The sequence below is a fragment of the Salvelinus alpinus genome, chromosome 2 (genome assembly GCF_045679555.1).
Source record: "Salvelinus alpinus chromosome 2, SLU_Salpinus.1, whole genome shotgun sequence".
NCBI lineage: Eukaryota > Metazoa > Chordata > Actinopteri > Salmoniformes > Salmonidae > Salvelinus > Salvelinus alpinus.
This window is the reverse complement of record NC_092087.1, coordinates 8089693-8111381: the sequence shown is the minus strand read 5'-3', so window position 1 is coordinate 8111381 and position 21689 is coordinate 8089693. Positions and strand designations below refer to the sequence as shown.

The 21689-nt window shown below is 37.8% G+C and overlaps 1 protein-coding gene across 1 annotated transcript in view; it reads right to left on the bottom strand.

Annotated features, from left to right (window-relative positions):
* Positions 1–21689, bottom strand: part of LOC139553387 (glutamate receptor-interacting protein 2-like) — a 256634-nt gene that overhangs the window by 14412 nt on the left and 220533 nt on the right. The window contains exons 21-22 of the mRNA XM_071365667.1: positions 18559–18676; positions 14424–14789 (exon numbers count right to left, since the gene is read on the bottom strand). Coding sequence (XP_071221768.1) covers positions 14424–14789; positions 18559–18676 — 484 coding nt within the window. The remainder of the gene's footprint in view (positions 1–14423; positions 14790–18558; positions 18677–21689) is intronic.

Genomic DNA, 21689 nt, shown 5'->3' with positions numbered 1-21689 from the left:
ATTTAACCTGTTAGTTTAGAGCTGCAAACACATAGTTACTACCCGTTAGTTAATTTAACCTGTTAGTTTAGAGCTGCAAACACATAGTTACAACCCGTTAGTTAATTTAACCTGTTAGTTTAGAGCTGCAAACACATAGTTACAACCCGTTAGTTAATCTAACCTGTTAGTTTAGTGCTGCAAACACATAGTTACAACCCGTTAGTTAATTTAACCTGTTAGTTTAGAGCTGCAAACACATAGTTACAACCCGTTAGTTAATTTAACCTGTTAGTTTAGAGCTGCAAACACATAGTTACTACCCGTTAGTTAATCTAACCTGTTAGTTTAGAGCTGCAAACACATAGTTACTACCCGTTAGTTAATCTAACCTGTTAGTTTAGAGCTGCAAACACATAGTTACAACCCGTTAGTTAATTTAACCTGTTAGTTTAGAGCTGCAAACACATAGTTACTACCCGCTAGTTAATTTAACCTGTTAGTTTAGAGCTGCAAACACATAGTTACTACCCGTTAGTTAATCTAACCTGTTAGTTAATTTAACCTGTTAGTTTAGTGCTGCAAACACATAGTTACAACCCGTTAGTTAATCTAACCTGTTAGTTTAGTGCTGCAAACACATAGTTACAACCCGTTAGTTAATCTAACCTGTTAGTTTAGTGCTGCAAACACATAGTTACAACCCGTTAGTTAATTTAACCTGTTAGTTTAGAGCTGCAAACACATAGTTACAACCCGTTAGTTAATCTAACCTGTTAGTTTAGAGCTGCAAACACATAGTTACAACCCGTTAGTTAATCTAACCTGTTAGTTTAGTGCTGCAAACACATAGTTACAACCCGTAAGTTAATTTAACCTGTCAGTTTAGAGCTGCAAACACATAGTTACAACCCGTTAGTTAATTTAACCTGTTAGTTTAGTGCTGCAAACACATAGTTACAACCCGTTAGTTAATTTAACCTGTTAGTTTAGTGCTGCAAACACATAGTTACAACCCGTTAGTTAATTTAACCTGTTAGTTTAGAGCTGCAAACACATAGTTACAACCCGTTAGTTAATTTAACCTGTTAGTTTAGTGCTGCAAACACATAGTTACAACCCGTTAGTTAATTTAACCTGTTAGTTTAGTGCTGCAAACACATAGTTACAACCCGTTAGTTAATTTAACCTGTTAGTTTAGAGCTGCAAACACATAGTTACAACCCGTTAGTTAATTTAACCTGTTAGTTTAGAGCTGCAAACACATAGTTACAACCCGTTAGTTAATCTAACCTGTTAGTTTAGTGCTGCAAACACATAGTTACAACCCGTTAGTTAATTTAACCTGTTAGTTTAGAGCTGCAAACACATAGTTACAACCCGTTAGTTAATTTAACCTGTTAGTTTAGAGCTGCAAACACATAGTTACTACCCGTTAGTTAATCTAACCTGTTAGTTTAGAGCTGCAAACACATAGTTACTACCCGTTAGTTAATCTAACCTGTTAGTTTAGAGCTGCAAACACATAGTTACAACCCGTTAGTTAATTTAACCTGTTAGTTTAGAGCTGCAAACACATAGTTACTACCCGCTAGTTAATTTAACCTGTTAGTTTAGAGCTGCAAACACATAGTTACTACCCGTTAGTTAATCTAACCTGTTAGTTAATTTAACCTGTTAGTTTAGTGCTGCAAACACATAGTTACAACCCGTTAGTTAATCTAACCTGTTAGTTTAGTGCTGCAAACACATAGTTACAACCCGTTAGTTAATCTAACCTGTTAGTTTAGTGCTGCAAACACATAGTTACAACCCGTTAGTTAATTTAACCTGTTAGTTTAGAGCTGCAAACACATAGTTACAACCCGTTAGTTAATCTAACCTGTTAGTTTAGAGCTGCAAACACATAGTTACAACCCGTTAGTTAATCTAACCTGTTAGTTTAGTGCTGCAAACACATAGTTACAACCCGTAAGTTAATTTAACCTGTCAGTTTAGAGCTGCAAACACATAGTTACAACCCGTTAGTTAATTTAACCTGTTAGTTTAGTGCTGCAAACACATAGTTACAACCCGTTAGTTAATTTAACCTGTTAGTTTAGTGCTGCAAACACATAGTTACAACCCGTTAGTTAATTTAACCTGTTAGTTTAGAGCTGCAAACACATAGTTACAACCCGTTAGTTAATTTAACCTGTTAGTTTAGTGCTGCAAACACATAGTTACAACCCGTTAGTTAATTTAACCTGTTAGTTTAGTGCTGCAAACACATAGTTACAACCCGTTAGTTAATTTAACCTGTTAGTTTAGAGCTGCAAACACATAGTTACAACCCGTTAGTTAATTTAACCTGTTAGTTTAGAGCTGCAAACACATAGTTACAACCCGTTAGTTAATCTAACCTGTTAGTTTAGTGCTGCAAACACATAGTTACAACCCGTTAGTTAATTTAACCTGTTAGTTTAGAGCTGCAAACACATAGTTACTACCCGTTAGTTAATTTAACCTGTTAGTTTAGTGCTGCAAACACATAGTTACAACCCGTTAGTTAATTTAACCTGTTAGTTTAGTGCTGCAAACACATAGTTACAACCCGTTAGTTAATTTAACCTGTTAGTTTAGAGCTGCAAACACATAGTTACAACCCGTTAGTTATTTTAACCTGTTAGTTTAGAGCTGCAAACACATAGTTACAACCCGTTAGTTAATTTAACCTGTTAGTTTAGTGCTGCAAACACATAGTTACAACCCGTTAGTTAATTTAACCTGTTAGTTTAGTGCTGCAAACACATAGTTACAACCCGTTAGTTAATTTAACCTGTTAGTTTAGAGCTGCAAACACATAGTTACTACCCGTTAGTTAATTTAACCTGTTAGTTTAGAGCTGCAAACACATAGTTACAACCCGTTAGTTAATCTAACCTGTTAGTTTAGTGCTGCAAACACATAGTTACAACCCGTTAGTTAATTTAACCTGTTAGTTTAGAGCTGCAAACACATAGTTACTACCCGTTAGTTAATTTAACCTGTTAGTTTAGAGCTGCAAACACATAGTTACAACCCGTTAGTTAATTTAACCTGTTAGTTTAGAGCTGCAAACACATAGTTACAACCCGTTAGTTAATCTAACCTGTTAGTTTAGTGCTGCAAACACATAGTTACAACCCGTTAGTTAATTTAACCTGTTAGTTTAGAGCTGCAAACACATAGTTACAACCCGTTAGTTAATTTAACCTGTTAGTTTAGAGCTGCAAACACATAGTTACTACCCGTTAGTTAATCTAACCTGTTAGTTTAGAGCTGCAAACACATAGTTACTACCCGTTAGTTAATCTAACCTGTTAGTTTAGAGCTGCAAACACATAGTTACAACCCGTTAGTTAATTTAACCTGTTAGTTTAGAGCTGCAAACACATAGTTACTACCCGCTAGTTAATTTAACCTGTTAGTTTAGAGCTGCAAACACATAGTTACTACCCGTTAGTTAATCTAACCTGTTAGTTAATTTAACCTGTTAGTTTAGTGCTGCAAACACATAGTTACAACCCGTTAGTTAATCTAACCTGTTAGTTTAGTGCTGCAAACACATAGTTACAACCCGTTAGTTAATCTAACCTGTTAGTTTAGTGCTGCAAACACATAGTTACAACCCGTTAGTTAATTTAACCTGTTAGTTTAGAGCTGCAAACACATAGTTACAACCCGTTAGTTAATTTAACCTGTTAGTTTAGAGCTGCAAACACATAGTTACAACCCGTTAGTTAATTTAACCTGTTAGTTTAGAGCTGCAAACACATAGTTACAACCCGTTAGTTAATTTAACCTGTTAGTTTAGTGCTGCAAACACATAGTTACAACCCGTTAGTTAATTTAACCTGTTAGTTTAGTGCTGCAAACCCATAGTTACAACCCGTTAGTTAATTTAACCTGTTAGTTTAGAGCTGCAAACACATAGTTACAACCCGTTAGTTAATCTAACCTGTTACTTTAGTGCTGCAAACACATAGTTACTACCCGTTAGTAAATCTAACCTGTTAGTTTAGAGCTGCAAACACATAGTTACAACCCGTTAGTTAATCTAACCTGTTAGTTTAGTGCTGCAAACACATAGTTACAACCCGTTAGTAAATCTAACCTGTTAGTTTAGAGCTGTGAACACATAGTTACAACCCGTTAGTAAATCTAACCTGTTAGTTTAGAGCTGCAAACACATAGTTACTACCCGTTAGTTAATCTAACCTGTTAGTTTAGTGCTGTGAACACATAGTTATTACCCGTTAGTTAATTTAACCTGTTAGTTTAGAGCTGCAAACACATAGTTACTACCCGTTAATTAATCTAACCTGTTAGTTTAGTGCTGCAAACACATAGTTACTACCCGTTAGTTAATCTAACCTGTTAGTTTAGTGCTGTGAACACATAGTTATTACCCGTTAGTTAATTTAACCTGTTAGTTTAGAGCTGCAAACACATAGTTACTACCCGTTAGTTAATCTAACCTGTTAGTTTAGTGCTGTGAACACATAGTTACAACCCGTTAGTAAATCTAACCTGTTAGTTTAGAGCTGCAAACACATAGTTACTACCCGTTAGTTAATCTAACCTGTTAGTTTAGTGCTGCAAACACATAGTTACAACCCGTTAGTTAATCTAACCTGTTAGTTCAGTACTGTGAACACATAGTTACAACCCGTTAGTTAATCTAACCTGTTAGTTTAGAGCTGCAAACACATAGTTACTACCCGTTAGTTAATCTAACCTGTTAGTTAATTTAACCTGTTAGTTAATTTAACCTGTTAGTTTAGTGCTGCAAACACATAGTTACAACCCGTTAGTTAATCTAACCTGTTAGTTTAGTGCTGCAAACACATAGTTACAACCCGTTAGTTAATCTAACCTGTTAGTTTAGTGCTGCAAACACATAGTTACAACCCGTTAGTTAATTTAACCTGTTAGTTTAGAGCTGCAAACACATAGTTACAACCCGTTAGTTAATTTAACCTGTTAGTTTAGTGCTGCAAACACATAGTTACAACCCGTTAGTTAATTTAACCTGTTAGTTTAGAGCTGCAAACACATAGTTACAACCCGTTAGTTAATTTAACCTGTTAGTTTAGAGCTGCAAACACATAGTTACAACCCGTTAGTTAATCTAACCTGTTAGTTTAGTGCTGCAAACACATAGTTACAACCCGTTAGTTAATCTAACCTGTTAGTTTAGTGCTGCAAACACATAGTTACAACCCGTTAGTTAATTTAACCTGTTAGTTTAGAGCTGCAAACACATAGTTACAACCCGTTAGTTAATTTAACCTGTTAGTTTAGAGCTGCAAACACATAGTTACAACCCGTTAGTTAATTTAACCTGTTAGTTTAGAGCTGCAAACACATAGTTACAACACGTTAGTTAATTTAACCTGTTAGTTTAGTGCTGCAAACACATAGTTACAACCCGTTAGTTAATTTAACCTGTTAGTTTAGTGCTGCAAACCCATAGTTACAACCCGTTAGTTAATTTAACCTGTTAGTTTAGAGCTGCAAACACATAGTTACAACCCGTTAGTTAATCTAACCTGTTACTTTAGTGCTGCAAACACATAGTTACTACCCGTTAGTAAATCTAACCTGTTAGTTTAGAGCTGCAAACACATAGTTACAACCCGTTAGTTAATCTAACCTGTTAGTTTAGTGCTGCAAACACATAGTTACAACCCGTTAGTAAATCTAACCTGTTAGTTTAGAGCTGTGAACACATAGTTACAACCCGTTAGTAAATCTAACCTGTTAGTTTAGAGCTGCAAACACATAGTTACTACCCGTTAGTTAATCTAACCTGTTAGTTTAGTGCTGTGAACACATAGTTATTACCCGTTAGTTAATTTAACCTGTTAGTTTAGAGCTGCAAACACATAGTTACTACCCGTTAATTAATCTAACCTGTTAGTTTAGTGCTGCAAACACATAGTTACTACCCGTTAGTTAATCTAACCTGTTAGTTTAGTGCTGTGAACACATAGTTATTACCCGTTAGTTAATTTAACCTGTTAGTTTAGAGCTGCAAACACATAGTTACTACCCGTTAGTTAATCTAACCTGTTAGTTTAGTGCTGTGAACACATAGTTACAACCCGTTAGTAAATCTAACCTGTTAGTTTAGAGCTGCAAACACATAGTTACTACCCGTTAGTTAATCTAACCTGTTAGTTTAGTGCTGCAAACACATAGTTACAACCCGTTAGTTAATCTAACCTGTTAGTTCAGTACTGTGAACACATAGTTACAACCCGTTAGTTAATTTAACCTGTTAGTTTAGAGCTGCAAACACATAGTTACTACCCGTTAGTTAATCTAACCTGTTAGTTAATTTAACCTGTTAGTTAATTTAACCTGTTAGTTTAGTGCTGCAAACACATAGTTACAACCCGTTAGTTAATCTAACCTGTTAGTTTAGTGCTGCAAACACATAGTTACAACCCGTTAGTTAATCTAACCTGTTAGTTTAGTGCTGCAAACACATAGTTACAACCCGTTAGTTAATTTAACCTGTTAGTTTAGAGCTGCAAACACATAGTTACAACCCGTTAGTTAATTTAACCTGTTAGTTTAGTGCTGCAAACACATAGTTACAACCCGTTAGTTAATTTAACCTGTTAGTTTAGTGCTGCAAACACATAGTTACAACCCGTTAGTTAATTTAACCTGTTAGTTTAGAGCTGCAAACACATAGTTACAACCCGTTAGTTAATTTAACCTGTTAGTTTAGAGCTGCAAACACATAGTTACAACCCGTTAGTTAATTTAACCTGTTAGTTTAGTGCTGCAAACACATAGTTACAACCCGTTAGTTAATTTAACCTGTTAGTTTAGTGCTGCAAACACATAGTTACAACCCGTTAGTTAATTTAACCTGTTAGTTTAGAGCTGCAAACACATAGTTACAACCCGTTAGTAAATCTAACCTGTTAGTTTAGAGCTGCAAACACATAGTTACAACCCGTTAGTTAATCTAACCTGTTAGTTTAGTGCTGTGAACACATAGTTATTACCCGTTAGTTAATTTTAGTTAATCTAACCTGTTAGTTTAGTGCTGCAAACACATAGTTATTACCCGTTAGTTAATTTAACCTGTTAGTTTAGAGCTGCAAACACATAGTTACTACCCGTTAGTTAATCTAACCTGTTAGTTTAGTGCTGTGAACACATAGTTACAACCCGTTAGTAAATCTAACCTGTTAGTTTAGAGCTGCAAACACATAGTTACTACCCGTTAGTTAATTTAACCTGTTAGTTTAGAGCTGCAAACACATAGTTACAACCCGTTAGTTATTTTAACCTGTTAGTTTAGAGCTGCAAACACATAGTTACAACCCGTTAGTTAATTTAACCTGTTAGTTTAGTGCTGCAAACACATAGTTACAACCCGTTAGTTAATTTAACCTGTTAGTTTAGTGCTGCAAACACATAGTTACAACCCGTTAGTTAATTTAACCTGTTAGTTTAGAGCTGCAAACACATAGTTACTACCCGTTAGTTAATTTAACCTGTTAGTTTAGAGCTGTAAACACATAGTTACAACCCGTTAGTTAATCTAACCTGTTAGTTTAGTGCTGCAAACACATAGTTACAACCCGTTAGTTAATTTAACCTGTTAGTTTAGAGCTGCAAACACATAGTTACAACCCGTTAGTAAATCTAACCTGTTAGTTTAGAGCTGCAAACACATAGTTACTACCCGTTAGTTAATCTAACCTGTTAGTTTAGTGCTGTGAACACATAGTTATTACCCGTTAGTTAATTTAACCTGTTAGTTTAGAGCTGCAAACACATAGTTACTACCCGTTAATTAATCTAACCTGTTAGTTTAGTGCTGCAAACACATAGTTACTACCCGTTAGTTAATCTAACCTGTTAGTTTAGTGCTGTGAACACATAGTTATTACCCGTTAGTTAATTTAACCTGTTAGTTTAGAGCTGCAAACACATAGTTACTACCCGTTAGTTAATCTAACCTGTTAGTTTAGTGCTGTGAACACATAGTTACAACCCGTTAGTAAATCTAACCTGTTAGTTTAGAGCTGCAAACACATAGTTACAACCCGTTAGTTAATTTAACCTGTTAGTTTAGAGCTGCAAACACATAGTTACTACCCGTTAGTTAATCTAACCTGTTAGTTTAGTGCTGTGAACACATAGTTACAACCCGTTAGTAAATCTAACCTGTTAGTTTAGAGCTGCAAACACATAGTTACAACCCGTTAGTTAATTTAACCTGTTAGTTTAGAGCTGCAAACACATAGTTACAACCCGTTAGTTAATTTAACCTGTTAGTTTAGTGCTGCAAACACATAGTTACAACCCGTTAGTTAATTTAACCTGTTAGTTTAGTGCTGCAAACACATAGTTACAACCCGTTAGTTAATTTAACCTGTTAGTTTAGTGCTGCAAACACATAGTTACAACCCGTTAGTTAATTTAACCTGTTAGTTTAGAGCTGCAAACACATAGTTACAACCCGTTAGTTAATTTAACCTGTTAGTTTAGAGCTGCAAACACATAGTTACAACCCGTTAGTTAATCTAACCTGTTAGTTTAGTGCTGCAAACACATAGTTACAACCCGTAAGTTAATTTAACCTGTCAGTTTAGAGCTGCAAACACATAGTTACAACCCGTTAGTTAATTTAACCTGTTAGTTTAGTGCTGCAAACACATAGTTACAACCCGTTAGTTAATTTAACCTGTTAGTTTAGTGCTGCAAACACATAGTTACAACCCGTTAGTTAATTTAACCTGTTAGTTTAGAGCTGCAAACACATAGTTACAACCCGTTAGTTAATTTAACCTGTTAGTTTAGTGCTGCAAACAAATAGTTACAACCCGTTAGTTAATTTAACCTGTTAGTTTAGTGCTGCAAACACATAGTTACAACCCGTTAGTTAATTTAACCTGTTAGTTTAGAGCTGCAAACACATAGTTACAACCCGTTAGTTAATTTAACCTGTTAGTTTAGAGCTGCAAACACATAGTTACAACCCGTTAGTTAATCTAACCTGTTAGTTTAGTGCTGCAAACACATAGTTACAACCCGTTAGTTAATTTAACCTGTTAGTTTAGAGCTGCAAACACATAGTTACAACCCGTTAGTTAATTTAACCTGTTAGTTTAGAGCTGCAAACACATAGTTACTACCCGTTAGTTAATTTAACCTGTTAGTTTAGTGCTACAAACACATAGTTACAACCCGTTAGTTAATTTAACCTGTTAGTTTAGTGCTGCAAACACATAGTTACAACCCGTTAGTTAATTTAACCTGTTAGTTTAGAGCTGCAAACACATAGTTACAACCCGTTAGTTATTTTAACCTGTTAGTTTAGAGCTGCAAACACATAGTTACAACCCGTTAGTTAATTTAACCTGTTAGTTTAGTGCTGCAAACACATAGTTACAACCCGTTAGTTAATTTAACCTGTTAGTTTAGTGCTGCAAACACATAGTTACAACCCGTTAGTTAATTTAACCTGTTAGTTTAGAGCTGCAAACACATAGTTACTACCCGTTAGTTAATTTAACCTGTTAGTTTAGAGCTGCAAACACATAGTTACAACCCGTTAGTTAATCTAACCTGTTAGTTTAGTGCTGCAAACACATAGTTACAACCCGTTAGTTAATTTAACCTGTTAGTTTAGAGCTGCAAACACATAGTTACTACCCGTTAGTTAATTTAACCTGTTAGTTTAGAGCTGCAAACACATAGTTACAACCCGTTAGTTAATTTAACCTGTTAGTTTAGAGCTGCAAACACATAGTTACAACCCGTTAGTTAATCTAACCTGTTAGTTTAGTGCTGCAAACACATAGTTACAACCCGTTAGTTAATTTAACCTGTTAGTTTAGAGCTGCAAACACATAGTTACAACCCGTTAGTTAATTTAACCTGTTAGTTTAGAGCTGCAAACACATAGTTACTACCCGTTAGTTAATCTAACCTGTTAGTTTAGAGCTGCAAACACATAGTTACTACCCGTTAGTTAATCTAACCTGTTAGTTTAGAGCTGCAAACACATAGTTACAACCCGTTAGTTAATTTAACCTGTTAGTTTAGAGCTGCAAACACATAGTTACTACCCGCTAGTTAATTTAACCTGTTAGTTTAGAGCTGCAAACACATAGTTACTACCCGTTAGTTAATCTAACCTGTTAGTTAATTTAACCTGTTAGTTTAGTGCTGCAAACACATAGTTACAACCCGTTAGTTAATCTAACCTGTTAGTTTAGTGCTGCAAACACATAGTTACAACCCGTTAGTTAATCTAACCTGTTAGTTTAGTGCTGCAAACACATAGTTACAACCCGTTAGTTAATTTAACCTGTTAGTTTAGAGCTGCAAACACATAGTTACAACCCGTTAGTTAATTTAACCTGTTAGTTTAGAGCTGCAAACACATAGTTACAACCCGTTAGTTAATTTAACCTGTTAGTTTAGAGCTGCAAACACATAGTTACAACCCGTTAGTTAATTTAACCTGTTAGTTTAGTGCTGCAAACACATAGTTACAACCCGTTAGTTAATTTAACCTGTTAGTTTAGTGCTGCAAACACATAGTTACAACCCGTTAGTTAATTTAACCTGTTAGTTTAGAGCTGCAAACACATAGTTACAACCCGTTAGTTAATCTAACCTGTTACTTTAGTGCTGCAAACACATAGTTACTACCCGTTAGTAAATCTAACCTGTTAGTTTAGAGCTGCAAACACATAGTTACAACCCGTTAGTTAATCTAACCTGTTAGTTTAGTGCTGCAAACACATAGTTACAACCCGTTAGTAAATCTAACCTGTTAGTTTAGAGCTGTGAACACATAGTTACAACCCGTTAGTAAATCTAACCTGTTAGTTTAGAGCTGCAAACACATAGTTACTACCCGTTAGTTAATCTAACCTGTTAGTTTAGTGCTGTGAACACATAGTTATTACCCGTTAGTTAATTTAACCTGTTAGTTTAGAGCTGCAAACACATAGTTACTACCCGTTAATTAATCTAACCTGTTAGTTTAGTGCTGCAAACACATAGTTACTACCCGTTAGTTAATCTAACCTGTTAGTTTAGTGCTGTGAACACATAGTTATTACCCGTTAGTTAATTTAACCTGTTAGTTTAGAGCTGCAAACACATAGTTACTACCCGTTAGTTAATCTAACCTGTTAGTTTAGTGCTGTGAACACATAGTTACAACCCGTTAGTAAATCTAACCTGTTAGTTTAGAGCTGCAAACACATAGTTACTACCCGTTAGTTAATCTAACCTGTTAGTTTAGTGCTGCAAACACATAGTTACAACCCGTTAGTTAATCTAACCTGTTAGTTCAGTACTGTGAACACATAGTTACAACCCGTTAGTTAATCTAACCTGTTAGTTTAGAGCTGCAAACACATAGTTACTACCCGTTAGTTAATCTAACCTGTTAGTTAATTTAACCTGTTAGTTAATTTAACCTGTTAGTTTAGTGCTGCAAACACATAGTTACAACCCGTTAGTTAATCTAACCTGTTAGTTTAGTGCTGCAAACACATAGTTACAACCCGTTAGTTAATCTAACCTGTTAGTTTAGTGCTGCAAACACATAGTTACAACCCGTTAGTTAATTTAACCTGTTAGTTTAGAGCTGCAAACACATAGTTACAACCCGTTAGTTAATTTAACCTGTTAGTTTAGTGCTGCAAACACATAGTTACAACCCGTTAGTTAATTTAACCTGTTAGTTTAGTGCTGCAAACACATAGTTACAACCCGTTAGTTAATTTAACCTGTTAGTTTAGAGCTGCAAACACATAGTTACAACCCGTTAGTTAATTTAACTTGTTAGTTTAGAGCTGCAAACACATAGTTACAACCCGTTAGTTAATTTAACCTGTTAGTTTAGTGCTGCAAACACATAGTTACAACCCGTTAGTTAATTTAACCTGTTAGTTTAGTGCTGCAAACACATAGTTACAACCCGTTAGTTAATTTAACCTGTTAGTTTAGAGCTGCAAACACATAGTTACAACCCGTTAGTAAATCTAACCTGTTAGTTTAGAGCTGCAAACACATAGTTACAACCCGTTAGTTAATCTAACCTGTTAGTTTAGTGCTGTGAACACATAGTTATTACCCGTTAGTTAATTTTAGTTAATCTAACCTGTTAGTTTAGTGCTGCAAACACATAGTTACTACCCGTTAGTTAATCTAACCTGTTAGTTTAGTGCTGTGAACACATAGTTATTACCCGTTAGTTAATTTAACCTGTTAGTTTAGAGCTGCAAACACATAGTTACTACCCGTTAGTTAATCTAACCTGTTAGTTTAGTGCTGTGAACACATAGTTACAACCCGTTAGTAAATCTAACCTGTTAGTTTAGAGCTGCAAACACATAGTTACTACCCGTTAGTTAATCTAACCTGTTAGTTTAGTGCTGCAAACACATAGTTACAACCCGTTAGTTAATCTAACCTGTTAGTTCAGTACTGTGAACACATAGTTACAACCCGTTAGTTAATCTAACCTGTTAGTTTAGTGCTGCAAAAACATAGTTAACTACCCGTTAGTGAATTTAACCTGTTAGTTTAGTGCTGCAAACACATAGTTACAAACCGTTAGTTAATTTAACCTGTTAGTTTAGAGCTGCAAACACATAGTTAACTACCCGTTCGTGAATTTAACCTGTTAGTTTAGTGCTGTGAACACATAGTTACAACCCGTTAGTTAATTTAACCTGTTAGTTTAGAGCTGCAAACACATAGTTACTACCCGTTAGTTAATCTAACCTGTTAGTTTAGAGCTGCAAACACATAGTTACTACCCGTTAGTTAATCTAACCTGTTAGTTTAGAGCTGCAAACACATAGTTACAACCCGTTAGTTAATCTAACCTGTTAGTTTAGTGCTGCGAACACATAGTTACTACCCGTTAGTTAATCTAACCTGTTAGTTTAGTGCTGCAAACACATAGTTACAAGGCTACATATGTAGCTTCAAGACTGTTCTTAGGATTCAGGCCTTAGTAGTGGTATATTGGCTATACCACAAACCCCAGTTACTACCGTAAATGGAACGGTGAACAAGTAGTTATGTGTCATACCCGTGGTATATTGTCTGATTATACACAGATGGATTGATAATAAGGCCCGAGGGGCTGTGGTATATGGCCCATAAACCACAGCTAAGGGCTGTTCTAATGTGCGACGCAACGCGGAGTGCCTGGATACAGCCCTCAGCCGTGGTATATTGACCATATACCGCAAACCCCCGTGGTGCCTTATTACTATTATAAACTGGTTACCAACGTAATTAGAGCAGTAAAAATAAATGCTTTGTCATACCCGTGGTATACGCTCTGGTGTACCACGGCTGTCAGCCAATCAACATTCAGGGCTCGAACCACCCAGTTTATAATAAGGTGTAACCTTCATTTACAGTCATTTAGCTGACGTATGGTACAATAAGTGGTTTCAAGGTGCAATAGCCATCACGATCATTGCAAGTAAAATCTTCCTCAGAAATACCCGCCATGAGAAAACTAAGTACAGCAGGCAGGTTGGTCTGACACGGGAGAGCAGGGTACACAAGCCGATCAATCAATAAGAGTGTTGTTGCTCAATAATGCATGTATTGATCTATTATTGATTACTGTGGTGTGTTACACTGTCTAGACCTCAACAGAACACGGGGTCAGGTTCCAGTGGTGCCATGCTCTCCGACCCTGTTCCTAGAAAGTCAACGTCCTGTAGGTTTTCACTCCGACCCTGTTCCTAGAAAGTCAACGTCCTGTAGGTTTTCACTCCGACCCTGTTCCTAGAAAGTCAACGTCCTGTAGGTTTTCACTCCGACCCTGTTCCTAGAAAGTCAACGTCCTGTAGGTTTTCACTCCGACCCTGTTCCTAGAAAGTCAACGTCCTGTAGGTTTTCACTCCGACCCTGTTCCTAGAAGGTCAACGTCCTGTAGGTTTTCACTCCAAAACTTTTTTTGTTAAAACCTACAGGACATGACGGTAGCTCTCCAGGAACAGGGTTGGAGTGAAAACCTACAGGAGGTTAGCTCTCCAGGAACAGGGTTGGAGTGAAAACCTACAGGAGGATAGCTCTCCAGGAACAGGGTCGGAGTGAAAACCTACAGGAGGATAGCTCTCCAGGAACAGGGTTGGAGTGAAAACCTACAGGAGGATAGCTCTCCAGGAACAGGGTCGGAGTGAAAACCTACAGGAGGTTAGCTCTCCAGGAACAGGGTCGGAGTGAAAACCTACAGGAGGTTAGCTCTCCAGGAACAGGGTTGGAGTGAAAACCTACAGGACGGTAACTCTCCAGGAACAGGGTTGGAGTGAAAACCTACAGGAGGTTAGCTCTCCAGGAACAGGGTTGGAGTGAAAACCTACAGGAGGATAGCTCTCACTGGTGTGTATGGCAGTCACCTTGTGTAGCTCCAGAGGGGTAGGGGAGAGGATCTCCTGCATCTCTTCCTTGATCCTGCGAGACTCCCAGGTCTTCTCAGACACCCGGAGTGTGTTCTTTGCCCTGGCCTCGTGATGCAGCTGGGTTCTGGCCTCGTGATGCAGGAGTTGGGCCTCCGGGTGCATATGGGCTTCCGGGTGCATGTGGGCCCCCTGGTGGAGGTGGGCCTCCTGGTGCAGGTGGGTCTTGGCATCGTGGTGCAGGAGGGTGCTCCTCCGCAGAGGGCTGATGCGGGGCTGGCAGACGGGGTCTCCAGGGTGGGGGAGGCCATGGGACTTGTTACCATCCACCCCAATACTGATGGCACTGCCCGTCATAATAGATGCCTACAGAGAGAGTAGAGTATAGAGTAGAGTAGATTAATATATATATATAAAATATATAAGTATATAAATTAAAATATGTCAATCAATATGTCAACTTTGCCTCAGGCCTAACAACACCCGTGCCAATATATCCTCCAAACACCGGCTTCTCTGGCATTATCACACGTGTAGAGAGTATAGTAAAGAGTAGAGTAGAGTAAAGAGTAAAGAGTAGAGTATAGTAGAGCGTAGAGTATATTAAAGAGTAGAGTATAGTAAAGAGTAGAGCATAGAGTAAAGTGTATTAAAGTGTAGAGTATAGTAAAGAGTAAAGTATAGTCAAGAGTAGAGTATAGTAAAGAGTAGAGTATAGTAAAGAGTATAGTATAGTTGAGTAAAGAGTAGAGTAAAGTAAAGTAAGGAGTAGAGTATAGTAAAGAGTAGAGTATAGTAGAGTAGATTATAGTGGGGTATAGCAAGTGTAGAGTATAGCAAGGAGTAGAGTATAGTAAAGAGTAGATTAAAGAGTAGAGAGTATAGTAAAGAGTAGAGTAGAGAGTAGAGTAAATTGTAGAGTATAGCAAGGAGTAGAGTATAGTAAGGAGTAGAGTATAGTAAAGAGTAGAGTATAGCGGAGTAGAGTATAGTAAAGAGTAGAGTACAGTAGAGGGTATAGTATAGTAAAGAGTAGAGTAAAGTGTAGAGTATAGCAAAGAGTGGGGAATAGCAGAGTATAGTCAAATGTGGAGTATAGTAAAGAGTGGAGTGTAGTAAAGAGTAGAGTATAGCAGAGGGTATAGTAATGTAAAGAGTAGAGTAAAGTGTGGAGTATAGTAAATGGTAGAGTATAGTGGAGTAGAGTATAGCCAAGTATAGTAAAGCACAGAGTATAGTAACGAGTGGAGTATAGTAATGAATAGGGTATAGTGGAGTAGAGTATAGCAGAGTAGAGTATAGTAAAGAGTGGAGTATAGTAGAGTAGAGTAAAGAGTGGAGTATGGTGCAGAGTAGAGTCATGTAAAGAGTATAGTTGAGTAAAGAGTAGAATGAAATAAAGATATAGTAGAGTATAGTAAAGAGTAGAGTAGAGTAAAGAGTAGATTAAAGAGTAGAGTAAAGTGTAGAGTATAGTAGAGTAGAGGGTAACGTAGAGTACAAAGTAGAGTCATGTAAAGAGTATAGTTGAGTAAAGAGTAGAGTAGAGTAAAGGGTAGAGTATAGTAAAGAGTAAAGTAAAGAGTAAAGTAGAGTAGAGAGTAAAGTAGAGTACAAAGTAGAGTCATGTAAAGAGTATAGTTGAGTAAAGAGTAGAGTAAAGTAAAGAGTAGAGTAAAGAGTAGAGTAAAGAGTAGAGTAGAGTAAAGTGTAGAGTAGAGTAAAGAGTAGAGTAAAGTAAATAGTAGAGTAAAGAGTAGAGTAGAGTATAGTAAAGTGTAGAGTATAGTAAAGAGTAGAGTAGAGTATAGTAAAGTGTAGAGTATAGTAAAGAGTAGAGTAAAGTAAATAGTAGAGTAAAGAGTAGAGTAGAGTATAGTAAAGTGTAGAGTATAGTAAAGAGTAGAGTAAAGTAAAGAGTAGAGTAAAGAGTAGAGTAGAGTAAAGTGTAGAGTATATTAAAGTGTAGAGTATAGTAAAGAGTAGAGTATAGTAAAGAGTAGAGGAAATAGTAGAGAGTCGTTTTTTATTTATTGAACCTTTATTTTATCAGGGAGTCATACTGAGACCAAGGTCTATTTTACAGATGAGCCCTGGATTACATACAGTGCATTAGGGAAGTATTCAGCCCCCTTGACTTTTTAAACATTTTGCTACGTTATAGCCTTATTCTAAAATGAATTAAATAAATTTTTCCCGTCATCAATCTACACACAATACCCCCATAATGACATCACAATACCCCCATAATGACATCACAATACCCCCATAACGACATCACAATACCCCCATAATGACAAAGCAAAAACTGTTTTTGGCTTCTGTCTGGCCACTACCATAAAGGCCTGATTGGTGGAGTGCTGCAGAGATGGTTGTCCTTCTGGAAGGTTCTTCCATCTCCACAGAGGAACTCTGGAGCTCTGTCAGAGTGACCATCTGGTTCTTGGTCAACACCCTGACCAAGGCCCTTCTCCCCCGATTGCTCATTTTGGCCGGGCGGACAACTCTAGGAAGAGTCTTGGTGATTCCAAACTTCTTCCATTTAAGAATGATGGAGGGACTTGAGGGACCTTCAATGCTGCAGAACATTTTTGGTACTCTTCCCCAGATCTGTGCCTCAACACAATCCTGTCACGGAGCTCTAAGGACAATTCCGTCAACCTCATGGTTGGGTTTTTGTTCTGACATGCACTGTCAACTGTGGGAGCTTAGATAGACATGCCTTTCCAAATCATGTCCAATCAATTGTATTCACCACAGGTGGACTCCAACCAAGTCGTAGAAACATCTCAAGTATGATCAATGGAAACAGGATGCACCTGAGCTCAATTTCAAGTCTCATATCAATGGGTCTGAATAAGGTATATGTTTTTTTATTTTTAATAAATATGCAAAAATGTCTTTAAAACCTTTTAGAATGCTGTAACGTAACAAATGTTGAAAAAAGGGAAGGGGTCTGAATACTTTCAGATTTCACTGTAAATAAACATTTAGTAACAATAGATGCTATGCTAACTGATATATAAAGCAACAATAGATGCTATGCTAACTGATATATAAAGCAACAATAGATGCTATGGTAACTGATATATAAAGCAACAATAGATGTTATGCTAACTGATATATAAAGCAACAATAGATGCTATGCTAACTGATATATAAAGTAACAATAGATGCTATGCTAACTGATATATAAAGCAACAATATATGCTATGCTAACTGATATATAAAGCAACAATAGATGCTATGCTAACTGATATATAAAGTAACAATATATGCTATGCTAACTGATATATAAAACAACAATATATGCTATGCTAACTGACATATAAAGTAACAATAGATGCTATGCTAACTGATATATAAAGCAACAATAGATGCTATGCTAACTGATATATAAAGCAACAATAGATGCTATGCTAACTGATATATAAAGTAACAATAGATGCTATGCTAACATATATAAAACAACAATAGCTGCTATGCTAATTGACATATAAAGTAACAATAGATGCTATGCTAACTGATATATAAAGTAACAATAGATGCTATGCTAACTGATATATAAAGCAACAATAGATGCTATGCTAACTGATATATAAAGTAACAATAGATGCTATGCTAACTGATATATAAAGCAACAATAGATGCTATGCTAACTGATATATAAAGCAACAATAGATGCTATGCTAACTGATATATAAAGCAACAATATATGCTATGGTAACTGATATATAAAGCAACAATATATGTTATGCTAACTGATATATAAAGCAACAATAGATGCTATGGTAACTGATATATAAAGTAACAATAGATGCTATGCTAACTGATATATAAAGTAACAATAGATGCTATGCTAACTGATATATAAAGTAACAATAGATTCTATGCTAACTGATATGCGGACGACGCTGGGCCAACTGTGCGCCGCCCTATGGGACTCGATGTCACGGCCGGCTTTGACACAGCCTGGGATCGAACCCCAGGCTGTAGCAACGCATCAACACTGCGATGCAGTGCCTTAGACCACCACTCGGGAGGCCAAATTTTCAACCTGTATACGGGATGACAGGGGCTGTGAGTGTAAAGGACTACTTGCCATTATTTAACCAGGTAAGCTATGGTAGTATACCTCTATCTCTCTGAGGAGCTCAGACTGTCCACAGGTCTCCAGGTCTTCCAGTGCCTGACACCAGAAACTGTCCTCGTGGTCGAGCATGATGGCGTCACTGTGAGGCTGGCTGGTGTATCTGTATCAACGACCACAGGAAAGTACACGTGTTAGATGTTACATGTTAGATGAACAGTATAGCATGATGGCGTCACTGTGAGGCTGGCTGGTGTATCTGTATCAACGACCACAGGAAAGTACACGTGTTAGATGTTACATGCTAGATGAACAGTATATCATGATGCCGTCACTATGAGGCTGGCTGGTGTATTGTTTAGTGTGTGTTTATTAGGAGCCCCATTAGATTTAGCAGAAGCAGCAGCTACTCTTCCTGGGGTCCACAATAAACACAAAACATGACAAGTAACAAAAAACACTGATACACAAGGACAGTCACACACATTTAAAATACAACCATATACAAACAATACCATAACAAAAATAAGGTGTTGTGTGAGTATCTGTGGCACCACAATGAAGAATCAGAATACGTGTTATATTTTCCATGTAGCAGTACATGAAGCTGTCATTGGCCCCCACAGCTCAACAACAGGCATTCAACAACTGGCATTCAACAACAGGCATTCAACAACAGCTGATGTTACAGCAAAGCAACAGGCATTCAACAACAGCTGATGTTACAGCAAAACAACATGAGCAACTTGTTTTATTCTGGTGAGACAGAGCGAAGAGGGGAGGGGAGGGGAGGGGGGGGAGTTGTGTATACTACAGTATGTACGACAGGAGAGCAGTACATGAAACACTACAGTATGAGAGGAGAGAAGAGCAGTACATGAAACCCTACAGTATGAGAGGAGAGCAGTACATGAAACCCTACAGTATGAGAGGAGAGGAGAGCAGTACATGAAACCCTACAGTATGAGAGGAGAGAAGAGCAGTACATGAAACCCTACAGTATGAGAGGAGAGAAGAGCAGTACATGAAACCCTACAGTATGAGAGGAGAGAAGAGCAGTACATGAAACCCTACAGTATGAGAGGAGAGAAGAGCAGTACATGAAACCCTACAATATGAGAGGAGAGGAGAGCAGTACATGAACCCCTACAGTATGAGAGGAGAGAAGAGCAGTACATGAAACCTTACAGTATGAGAGGAGAGAAGAGCAGTACATGAAACCCTACAGTATGAGAGGAGAGCAGTACATGAAACCCTACAGTATGAGAGGAGAGAAGAGCAGTACATGAAACCCTACAGTATGAGAGGAGAGCAGTACATGAAACCCTACAGTATGAGAGGAGAGGAGAGCAGTACATGAAACCCTACAGTATGAGAGGAGAGAAGAGCAGTACATGAAACCGTACAGTATGAGAGGAGAGAAGAGCAGTACATGAAACCCTACAATATGAGAGGAGAGGAGAGCAGTACATGAACCCCTACAGTATGAGAGGAGAGAAGAGCAGTACATGAAACCCTACAGTATGAGAGGAGAGAAGAGCAGTACATGAAACCCTACAGTATGAGAGGAGAGCAGTACATGAAACCCTACAGTATGAGAGGAGAGGAGAGCAGTACATGAAACCCTACAGTATGAGAGGAGAGAAGAGCAGTACATTAAACCCTACAGTATGAGAGGAGAGCAGTACATGAAACCCTACAATATGAGAGGAGAGGAGAGCAGTACATGAAACCCTACAGTATGAGAGGAGAACAGTACATGAAACCCTACAGTATGAGAGGAGAGGAGAGCAGTACATGAAACCCTACAGTATGAGAGGAGAGCAGTACATGAACCCCTACAGTATGAGAGGAGAACAGTACATGAAACCCTACAGTATGAGAGGAGAGGAGAACAGTACATGAAACCCTACAGTATGAGAGGAGAGAAGAGCAGTACATTAAACCCTACAGTATGAGAGGAGAGAAGAGCAGTACATTAAACCCTACAGTATGAGAGGAGAGCAGTACATGCAACCCTACAGTATGAGAGGAGAGGAGAACAGTACATGAAACCCTACAGTATGAGAGGAGAGAAGAGCAGTACATTAAACCCTACAGTATGAGAAGAGAGGAGAGCAGTACATGAAACCCTACAGTATGAGAGGAGAGGAGAACAGTACATGTAACCCTACAGTATGAGAGGAGAGAAGAGCAGTACATTAAACCCTACAGTATGAGAGGAGAGCAGTACATGAACCCCTACAGTATCAGAGGAGAGAAGAGCAGTACATGAAACCCTACAGTATGAGAGGAGAGAAGAGCAGTACATTAAACCCTGCAGTATGAGAGGAGAGCAGTACATGAAACCCTATAGTATGAGAGGAGAGGAGAGCAGTACATGAAACCCTACAGTATGAGAGGAGAGGCGAGCAGTACATGAAACCCTGCAGTATGAGAGGAGAGCAGTACATGAAACCCTACAGTATGAGAGGAGAGGAGAGCAGTACATGAAACCCTACAGTATGAGAGGAGAGGCGAGCAGTACATGAAACCCTACAGTATGAGAGGAGAGGAGAGCAGTACATGAAACCCTACAGTATGAGAGGAGAGGAGTGCAGTACATGAAACACTAAAGTATGAGAGGAGACGAGAGCAGTACATGAAACCCTACAGACAAATAAACACACAACCTGGTGGAAGAGCAGTCATAGCTGTGACACTGAACACCTGAGACGAGAGAGAGAACAGCGAGAGGAGAGAGAGAGAGAGAGTGGGAGCGAGAAAGAAGACAAGACGGAGAACAGAGACAAAGAGAGACAAAGAGAGACAAAGAGAGACAAAGAGAGACAAAGAGAGACAAAGAGAGGTACAGAGACAAGAGGGAGACAGTACAGACAGGAAAAACAAGGCTAAGAGGTATGAAAAAAAAGGGAAAAAAATAACGACTCTTCACTATTTTGTATGTTTCAATGGCTAACATCAATGCATTCCAATGGCTTATATAAATCTTGTATAAATATGGGTGCGTTCGTAAATTCGCTCTGGCTATCTACTCTAATTTCAGAGCACTCTCGTCTGAGTGTGCCAGAGAGCAGAATAACTGATTAATTTACTAACGCTCAGCACCCATTGAATATGACAGTAAACGTCGGCAAATAAAGCTAAATTAAATTGTTGCCAGCAGCCCAGTAGCA